Source organism: Malus domestica, chromosome 07 (assembly GCF_042453785.1).
Source record: "Malus domestica chromosome 07, GDT2T_hap1".
Classification (NCBI taxonomy): domain Eukaryota; kingdom Viridiplantae; phylum Streptophyta; class Magnoliopsida; order Rosales; family Rosaceae; genus Malus; species Malus domestica.
In genome coordinates, this window is record NC_091667.1 from 4,384,288 (window position 1) to 4,394,845 (window position 10,558).

Consider the following 10,558-nt stretch of genomic DNA (forward strand, 5'->3'; position numbering starts at 1 on the left):
ACAAGTGTACACACTTTTAAGTGTATTCTTCAATCTTCATCATACAGTATGGCAAGTCCACTCAATGAATTTTCTTTTTTCACTTCTTTACGATTTAAATTAATGAAGATAAGCAATACTTCATTGCGAACTTATAAAGAAAAAGTGTCGAATGACGTTTTTGAACTGTCACTAACAATTTCCTTCTTTATTTATCATTGTCCTTAGCCCATTCTATAATCTTAGCCCATTTGTATCTAATTGAGGGAAAAAGAGGTTGCAACCCCCTTTAATCAAGAGTACTTATTTATTTATTTGCTTGATCAAGACAATATTCATCTTCATGCCACTAACTCCAATAGCTAAATTGAGTATACATACTTCTTCTTCTCTTATTTCCTTTCTTTCAAATGTGATTTACTTACAATTCAATAACTTGTGTTCTTTCTAATTAACTAACAAATGTGATTATAAATCACTTAGCAACAAATGGGCTCATTCGAACATCTAAAAGTAGGCATTAATAATTGTCCATCTCCAAATGACGTCTAATAGGATAAATTTTTCAGTGTGCTGGGAACGCGACTCGGTACACCAGTTCTTGTACAAGTGGTTGAATACTTGAAAACAAATTTCAACCACTTGTATCATGCATTTGATGTACCGAGTCGTGTTTCCGATACACCGAAAAATTTCTTGTCCAATAAATACACGCTTAGGTAAATATAACAATATTTTACTATATCCTTTTATGAGCATTTGAAATTTTAAAGAAATTATTTGTTGTAAAACGCAAGGTCAATTTATGGTTGGAATTCATAATTGACCTTTGGCATAAGGGATGATGTGTAGGGTAAGAAATCATAATTACATGAAAAGGAAAGGACCCCATTGCAAAAGAAACTGTGCTCCACAACATAGGTAAAACCGTAAAAGAAAAAAAATAAAATAACCAGGGTAAATTTAAAAAAAAAAAGAAAAAGAAACGAAAACTAAAGTTAGCAGTGGGTATTTGGGGTTTGTCCGATTGAGACACTAAAAATGGCAAACATATTTCCACCATCATTCCTTTCTTGCTTCCTCCAACTGTCTGGTCCGCCAGCGCTTCTCGGAGCCAAATCCGGAATCGAAGACCGATGTGTTGAATCCGTTGTTCGAATTCAACGAAGCAAGAAAAGAAAACGAGGAGAAAATAGGAAAAGAAAAATAAGAAAAAAAAAAAAACACCAGAAACAGAGAAAAGGCCAGGCATTGGAACCAACCAAACCTTTTTGCTTTTCCCATCAATCCAACAGTTCGATTTTTTTTTTCTGGGTTTTTAATTTTTATTTTTTCAAAATCTGGAGTACCCACTTCACAAAAACCCACAAAAAACAAAACCCAGATTTGGTTTTTTTGTTTTTTGATTCCCTCCATTGTTTACTCTTCTGGGTTTGTTCCAGAAATGGTTGCTTTCCCCTGCTTCTGAAGCACATACATTGTCTGTATCTGGAGAGAGAGAGAGAGAGAGAGAGAGAGAGAGAGAGAGAGAGAGCGAGAGAGGGAGAGGGGTTTTTTGATCTGGGGATTTGATGAGCCTGAGCCAAGAGGAATGTGAGGAAGGTGAAGAGAGAGAGGTGGCTAAGCAGAGGGAGGCTTCAGAGAGATAATGAGCAAAGAGTTCAGATTCATTGTAAAGGCCTGGGAAGCAACTGTGCGTAAAACACACACTGGTGGAAAGAAAAGGGCCAACCCTTTATTCACAACAATGTCCGTAGCCCCTGCAGATCATGAGCCTGGTGAAACCTATCACGACGAGAAGGTCCTCGCCAATGGCGACTTCTACACCGGCCAATGGGTCGATGACTACGCCCACGGCCAAGGTAAGTACCTGTGGACCGATGGGTGTATGTACGTGGGTGAATGGCAGAAGGGTAAGACGGCGGGTAAAGGAAAATTTAGTTGGCCTTGTGGTGCCACTTATGAAGGTGAGTTTAAGAATGGATATATGGATGGTAAGGGAACTTACATAGGTTCTTGTGGGGATACCTATAGAGGTTCATGGGTTATGAATTTGAAATATGGTCAGGGGACTAAGAGCTTTGTCAATGGGGATTACTACGAGGGTGAATGGCGCCGCGGGTTGCAGGACGGGCAGGGGCGGTATCAGTGGAAAAATGGGAACCATTACATTGGCCAATGGAGGCATGGAAAGATTCATGGGAATGGGACCATGATTTGGAGCAATGGGAATCGGTATGATGGGTCTTGGGAAGAAGGTTTGCCAAAAGGAAATGGCACGTTTCGGTGGGCTGATGGGAGTTTCTATGTGGGAGTTTGGAGTAAGGAGTCGAAGGAGCAGAATGGGACTTACTACCCAGCAGGATCGTCGGGTGGTCATGTGGATTGGGATCCTCAGGAGATGTTTGCAGTGGACTTGAATGATTGCAAGGTGTGTCCGCAGGAAACTATTTCGATGTACCCTTCGCAGAAGACTCTGAGTTGGCCTGGAATTGAAGGGGAGTTCTTGAACAAGCAGCATATTTATAAGAATGGGAACGAAGGCAATGTGAGGCCTAGGAGATCTTCCGATGGGAGGGCAAGTAATTATAGTAGGTCATCTAATGGAGATAGCATGTTTGATGGAGCTGATAGGAGCTCAAGAGATGGAAATGCTGGATTTGAGTTGGAAGGTTCGGTTGCGAAAGGGATTAGACATCAGCATTTGAAAGTTCAGCCAATGAAGAGACAGGGGGTGACAATAGCTAAAGGGCATAAGAACTATGAGCTTATGCTTAATCTGCAGTTGGGAATCAGGTATATGCGATTCCTTCTTGTTTTCTGCCCTTCATTCGCACCTGGTTTTGTTTTGTCGATGTTTTCGAGTCAATCATATTCGAAGAAACGATTCATTAGAAGCTTTTTAGTTGCTTGGTATCCATTCACACATCCGTAATTCTTATTTCTCTCTTTTAACATGGTTCATCTTAGCTTATGATGACCTTCCCCATTCAGGTTCCTGTTTTGTGATATGTGCTTTGCTTCAATGTTTTAGAAGGTTGTTGGAGCTCTCTTTGTCAAAGAGAAATCTTAGAAAGGCCTGTGAAATTTCTCCAAACATGGGGAAATTAGTCAAATTACAAGCTACATATTTTCTTTCACTAATTGCTTAAATCATTTAGTCCATTTACCAGATTGTGAGAAAAGAGAGACGAGAGAAACATTAGATCGCGTTATAGTTTTACTCTTGAACTTTAAAAATTTGTAGAAATCTTCCTTGCATATTAACTGATTTCTTATAGCACAGGCATTCTGTTGGAAGGCCTGCTCCAACTACATCTCTTGACCTGAAGACTTCAGCATTTGATCCCAAGGAGAAAGTATGGACAAAATTCCCCCCAGAAGGATCCAAGTATACTCCACCACACCAATCATGCGACTTCAGGTGGAAGGATTATTGTCCTGTGGTCTTCCGGTAAGAACTTTCAAAAGTTTCTTTCGGATTTTAATTTATACCATAAGGAACTACCATCTTTGGAAGAGTTGGATAATTAACTCAGTCTCCTGTAAATACGACATTGTCAGAATCAGTCGCTGAATATGTATCGCTCTTCTTGTATGATAAAACATTTCCTTCTTGTACATTTAAAACTCCTGATTAGTTCTGTTTGGAGCATACTTGGATAACTGGTTCGCCCTATTTGTCTTTCAGGACTCTCAGGAAATTGTTCAAGGTCGATCCAGCAGATTACATGATATCAATATGTGGAAATGACGCCCTTCGAGAGCTCTCATCCCCTGGAAAGAGTGGAAGCTTCTTTTATTTGACAAATGATGACCGGTACATGATAAAGACAATGAAGAAAGCAGAAGTGAAAGTAAGTTTCAAAAATTTATTGTACCCTTTCGTCCTACTTCCTGGTCCGTTTGGACTTTGGATATAGATATGTAGCTTCACAGCTCTCTTTAGATTATTTTGAGTTCATTATGTTGCTACTGCCTACTATTTTTATTAATCATGACATCCTTCCAAATTAATACGTCACTGAATTCTGATTTGATTCGTTATTCTCTGCACTAAATAATGTGCTTATCTCAACTTGGCCATCACAGGTGCTTCTAAGAATGCTTCCAGCTTACTATAATCATGTTAGATCCTTTGAGAATACTCTGGTCACCAAATTTTACGGCCTTCATTGTGTAAAGTTAACGGGGACTGCCCAAAAGAAGGTAATGCTGCTGGCTAGTGAACCCTTAATTGCTTTCTGAACTTCTGAAATATTGAACTTTATAATTCCCTTTTTCCAGGTGAGATTTGTCATTATGGGGAATTTATTTTGCTCCGAGTTTGCAATTCACAGGAGGTTTGATTTAAAAGGCTCTTCCCTTGGCCGTACAACCGATAAACCTGAGTCGGAAATTGATGCTACAACAACTCTTAAAGATCTTGATCTTAATTATATATTTAGGTTGCAGAAGGTTTGGTTTCAAGAGTTCTGCAGGTATATTTTTATCTCTCTGTCTGTCACTTTTTCGTTTAGGATATCAAAGATTATGAGAACACTCCCCTTCATTCATAATCTAGTGTTATGCTGTGATAGAACAGCTAGGGAGAGTCGCCATCATTAGTCATTAAGATGTACATATAACTCCGATGTCAATTTTCTCGTAGTGACTATGCTTATTAGGAGGAACTTGGTGAGAGAAAAATAGTTCCTCGGTCAAATTGTTACAAATGTGGATTATACTTGCCTCTTCTATCATCTACAACCTTTGATGTTGAACAATAGTTCCTTGGTGCTAAAGCTTGAACTTTAGAACTCTTCTGCAGTTTCAATTATCATCAAAACTCAAAAGTAACTAATGCCTGATTTTAGGAATAAGAAATGGTTGATTGAGTTGGTGGAGCGTATGATCTTCGGAAAAAGAAATGGATTACACTTGAGTGCTATGTGCATATGTGAGAATGTTTCGGTACATTAGAAGTTAGATATGGAATATTTTAGCAGTTGTGTATTAGTCTAGTTTCTCTTTCTGAGTTGAAGTCTACCTCAATGCAGGCAAGTGGACAGAGATTGTGACTTTCTTGAACATGAAAGAATAATGGACTACAGTCTCTTGGTTGGTCTTCATTTCCGAGAAGCTTCATGCACGGAAAACCCCAAAACTCCAGACCGAACATCTGGAGCTCGTACTCCAACTGGTTATTTCTAGACCTTTCTTCAGTTATTCATACATCTCATAAATGCAAAGCAAAGCCTTTTTGAACGCATGAATTATGTTCCGACCTTGCAGGAAATGGCGATCCTGACAATGGAACCCCACGCCTTTCTAAAGTTGACATGGATCGGCTTCTTTCTGACCCGAACAGGTAGATACAAATCCATTAAAATTGTGCCAAATTTTCATCTTTCAAAGAGATCCCTGGTAATAATCAGTTTATTTGATTTCGGAATGCATTGTTGCAGGCGGTCTTCTATTAGTTTAGGTATTAATATGCCAGCATGGGCAGAAAGGACAGTGAGAAGAAATGATTGTGAGCCTCAGTTGGTTGGAGACCCAACGGGAGAACTGTACGATGTCATTCTGTTTTTCGGTATAATTGACATACTACAGGACTATGATATCAGCAAAAAGCTCGAGCATGCATACAAGTCATTCCAATACGATCCGACCTCAATCTCTGCTGTTGATCCGAAGCTATACTCCAAACGGTTTCGTGCTTTCGTCTTCAGAGTTTTTGTAGAAGACACATGACGGTATAGTTTGACCCCCAGATTTTAACTCGAAGCTTGGCAGTCATCCCTGTATAGTCATCGGTCTGTAGCGGAAATGACAATGCTTTTAGAACTAGCAGAAGCATCGGTTACATGGTCAATGGAGCTTGAAAAGAGGCTGCCATGGGGAGCACGCTTCGGCGTATTTGTTACTGCATCATTCCCCGGTGTCATAATCTCTTTTAATTTATAGTCACAGATATATGATATGTTCTGGTTAGGGATTAAAGTTGTAAACCAGAGTTACTCGAAGCCTTTTGGAATTGTAAATGAAAAAGTAAACCAAAAGGGGTGTGGAATTACAGTGGATTTCAACGTTGAATGAGAAATGTACAGAAGATGAACGGATAGTTGATCATGCCTTTACAATTGGATGAACTATTCTCGTATGCTGCTATTCCACCTTTATATAATTCTGCTATTTCCCTTGGGTATACACTTTTGTGAGCGAGACGAAGCCAGATATTCATATGGATGGGGTATTCTCAAATAACAAAGTCACAAATTAAAACGCTTAAGAATTTTACTAAACAAAACACATATAAATTCTCAAGGTTTTTCATACAACATATTATAATATCTCTCGACGCATTTACATGTTTTGAAAGCGTTGAGTAGCAACTTCATTACCAATACCATCAAATGTCCCTCTTTACAGAATAACCATATTATCATTCAACCTAGATCTCTTATCCAATTTCTCAATCGATTTTTCAAAAATTTGCTAACCTAGAATGCTTTATTACGTCGAATTACTATATGCATTATGTACATTTGTCCACCAAAAAATTGAGTGGGGCAACCGTCCCCATTGGGCCCAAGGTGGCTTAGTCCATGTTTGTGAGAAACTTCAAATTCCCAATAGATTTCGACAAAGTTAAAAAAAGATGCATCGTAAAATAATTAGATACGAGAAATTAGACATGCACTTCATGAATATTACAAAAACATGCCAGAGAGAGGTTTGCAAAATAATAAATAAAATATTTACTTATCTTTCCGCGGGTGTAGATCTTGCGGTTAAAGTTTCACTAATCCAACGGCTAAAGTTTCCTTGCATTTTCTTTTTCTTTTTTCTTCTTTATTTTTTCAAATGATTTCGAAATTGCTTTTGGTTCCAACGGTCTTCGCCCTTCTCCCCAAAGAAGCTAAACCCTCGACGTCTTTGAAGCCTGAAATTCATTTCTTCTCTAATCGCCATGGATTGATAACAGTACCGAAATGGAGGTTTTCCATCTGCTGAAAAAACAGTAAGAAAACTTATCCATGGATTAATTTGATAGTTCATATTCTTTCGAAATTCTGGGGTTTTAATTTCTCCAATTGAAATTGTTCATCCTCGGCCTCTAACATGATTCAACTCTACAATATGAAGGCCCTCCGATTGGTTAATTCAATATTTTCTTGTACATTTGCATCAGAACCTAAAAGTTTTGTTCTTGTTGGTCCAAAACGCTACAACTTTTGTCTTCCAAATCAGTTGCTTTGCAGACCCATCACCTCAGAAATCTCGGAAACCCAGCATGGTTTCAAAGTCAATTACCTCATAAACACATGTGGGTTGTCCCCCAGAAGATGCATTTCAGTATCGAAAGGGTGAAGCTGGAATCTCCAAAAAAAAGCAGAATATGTTGCCCCTTCCGCTGATTCTTTCTGCCAATCCCGAGAAAACCCTTCTGCCAAAACTTGAGTTTTTCAGCTCTCTCGGTGTTTCGAGGGTTGACCTTGCAAAAACTCTGGCTTATAATCCACATCTTTTGGGAATAAGCTTGACAAACAAGATTATGCCCACTTCTGATTTCCTAGGAGTATCCTTTCTGAGGAAAATGTTGTAGCTCTTTTCAAGCACAACTCGCGGCTTTCGTGGAAAGTCATTTCAAGTATCTGGTGCCAAATATTGATCTTTTGAGAGAATCAGGTATGCAGCCTCCATGTATTTCTTTTGTTCTAACATATTGTGCTCCATTTTGACGGTGTGTCCTGAAAGACTTGGTCAACTTGTGGCCGAGGTTAAAAAAAAGGGAATTCAATCTTGAAAAAACGACTTCAGTGAATGCACTGCGTGCATTGTGTGGTAAGAATAAGTTAGGGATGGAATAGAAGTCGCGAAACTTTGAAAAGGTGGGGTTGGTCTGAGGACGATGTTCTCTCTGCTTTCAAGAAGAATCCCCAGTTTGTGATTGTGTTGGAGCAGAAGCTAATGCAAGCAATGAATTTTTTAGTGAACAAGATGGCATGGTCCTCAGAAATGATTGCCAAATACCCGGTGGTCCTCAGTCTGAGTTTGGAGAGGAGACTTATCCCGAGGTGCTCGGCAGTTAAAGTTTTATTGTTGAAAGGTTTGATAAGCAACAACTTGAATTTGGGTTCGGTGCTGAAACCTACGGATAAGCAGTTCTCGGAGATGTTTGTGAAAAGACATCTTGGCAAAGCACCTCAATTGTTGAGTGTGTATCAAGGAAAGGTGGATATCCAGGATGTATGTTCTTGGTAAGCTGAGGTTGTTCTCCAGGTAAGGTTTAATATGTATCCAACTTCTTACCAAAATTTTGCTGGAAGTAAATTCCATTTTGCATTCCTGTTTTGAGTTAGATTTATTCATGCTTTCATGCAAAATGAAATTTATTGATTTTCTATCTAAGTGAGAGTCAAGACCCAGGCGGGTTAAGTTAGGTTAGGTGGACACCTAAGCGGGTCTAGGTGCACTTTCTTAATTTCAAACGCCTAGGGACTAATTGGGGCGGTGGCCAGCCGCCTAGCGCTGCAGAACAATGCTAATAGAAACTCCTGACAATGTGTACGGTTCATTTATTCTGACTCATGTTAAAATGGCATTGCTTTGTAATCGTTTGCTCGTGTTATTCTTAATGACGAGTAACGTGATATTTGCAATGCTTGTTGGACTTGGATCTTTAGAGTTCGGTAGCAAAAATCCCAGTTCTGGTGGTGATGTGTAATGGATGTTTTTTTTGTAATTTTAATCTTTGGGGTGAATCTATTTACAAAGCCCATGGAGATTTTCTGATCAAGAGATTTGGAAGACTTGCTTCCTACTAACTAACAAGCACTGTTCTAAAAATCTCCGTCCAGATGCTAGATGGCTAGCCATTGCACCAATTAATCCCAAGATGTTTGAAAATTAAGAAAGGGCGCCTAAACCTGCCTAGGCACCAGCTTGGGTTGCGACCTTCACTTAGACGTAAAATAGATAACTTTCATTTTGTATTTTATTTTTTCAATAAATTGTCAAGGGACTTGTTGAATACTTAGATGACACTCATTATATGCTTGTTCTCCATGTTTTCAATATGTTTTAATTCTTTATGATCTATGTGTCATTTTATTTTGTAATTTATATATCTCAATATACTTATTTATTTTTTAAATATAAGTAGACATTTATTTATATGTTATATAATAAATTTTAACAATTTTTTTTTTAAAATTGCCTAGGCCCCGCCTGCCGCCCGACTAGCACCTTTTAGAACCTTGCTAACAAGAATTCACAATAAAATGATATCCAGTTTATATTATTACCTAAAAGATATCAACACGAACAACGTTAAGCAACAAAGGTAAAAGCATAAGGAGGGATGCAGTGTAACAACGGTTAGTAATTTTGATGCAACACTGTGGTGTCTGTATGTGGTGTTTGTCTATAATGATTAAAATGGACCAGATGTTGAAAATGTTATTACATATTAGATTTGCATACAAATATTGACTTGCCTTTATACCTTTTTCCCTGATAATCATCTTAACCTTATATGTAGGATGGTGATGGTGATGGTGATGGGCTGATCGCGGAGGTGGCAATGGTTGGGTGCGGTGGAAGCAACAGTGATGGTGGTGATGAGGGTTTGATCGGGGGTGAAGGTGGTGATCCCATTTTCTATACAAGCGATTGTCGACAGTAAATTAATCTTAATAACAGGAAGGAGTATTGGAACTTGAGTATATAGAAGAGAGCAAATATTTTAGCCAACTTAACTAAAGTCAGTGTCTATATATTTTTGGCATTTAGATTGAATAATGGTGTAGGGTTTGATGTAATCTATTTAAGGTGAGGAGTGGAAGAAACTAAGTTTTAGCTGTCATTCCCTGCTCCGTAAGCTATTAGGAGCTACTTACAATGTGTGTAGTTTATTTATAGGAACCCATGTCAAAATTGTATTACTTTGTAATTGTTTTCTTGTGTTAACCTTAATGACGGGAACATGATATCTCTTGTTCTTGTGGAGTAGGGATCGTCAGAGTTCAGTGGACAAAAAACCCAGCTCTGACGGGATTTGAAATGAAGGGTGATTTTGCAATTGCTTTGGGATGAATCCATTCATAAATACCTGGAGATTTTCTGATCTCGAGAGCGATAGAGATCATGGGACAGTTTACTTGTAAATTGCTGCTAATGCCCCTTGCCATGAGAAAATATTAAATCCCTGAAAATGGTTTTACTGATGTTATTGCAGGCACTTACTGTTGATTTTTGATGAATATGTTGAGGAGATTAGACACTCAGCGCATTTTCGTTAGTGATTCTTCAAATCATCAAACATATATATATATATATATTACTCACTGTCAGGAGTGCCCACATTTTACACCAAATTGACTGTAGTGGCATCGAAGTTCCGAAGGTTACCAATTTTCCGGAAGGTCCTGTCAAGTGCTCTTCCATATGAGAGATTTTTCAGTGTGATTGGAACACGGAGTGGTACATCATGTATCACTATATTAATGATGGAATATGCGTGCTAAAAAGTTAATAACTTAAAAAATATAATTTCTTATCATTTATATAAAAACACGTGGTGTACCATCTA

General features: G+C 38.4%; 1 protein-coding gene and 1 long non-coding RNA gene across 3 annotated transcripts; both read left to right on the plus strand.

Annotated features, from left to right (window-relative positions):
• Positions 1–1,004: 1,004 nt before the first annotated feature.
• Positions 1,005–6,124, plus strand: LOC103438623 (phosphatidylinositol 4-phosphate 5-kinase 6-like). Of its 2 annotated transcripts, XR_011582596.1 has the most exons (9): positions 1,005–2,775; positions 3,266–3,433; positions 3,671–3,836; positions 4,072–4,188; positions 4,267–4,460; positions 4,836–4,918; positions 5,019–5,161; positions 5,254–5,329; positions 5,427–6,124. XR_011582596.1 is itself a non-coding variant. In XM_008377154.4 (8 exons), exons 1-8 carry the CDS (start codon positions 1,628–1,630, stop codon positions 5,713–5,715), a joined length of 2,301 nt encoding a protein of 766 aa, XP_008375376.1. In that variant the 5' UTR covers positions 1,005–1,627; the 3' UTR covers positions 5,716–6,124. The 2 variants fall into 2 exon arrangements, 1 of the variants encoding a protein (XP_008375376.1); XM_008377154.4 differs by lacking the exon at positions 4,836–4,918.
• A 706-nt stretch (positions 6,125–6,830) lies between these two features.
• Positions 6,831–10,055, plus strand: LOC139197575 (uncharacterized). The gene is made up of 3 exons (XR_011583059.1): positions 6,831–6,985; positions 7,216–8,247; positions 9,509–10,055. It is a non-coding gene; the product is annotated as an uncharacterized lncRNA (long non-coding RNA).
• Positions 10,056–10,558: the final 503 nt, after the last annotated feature.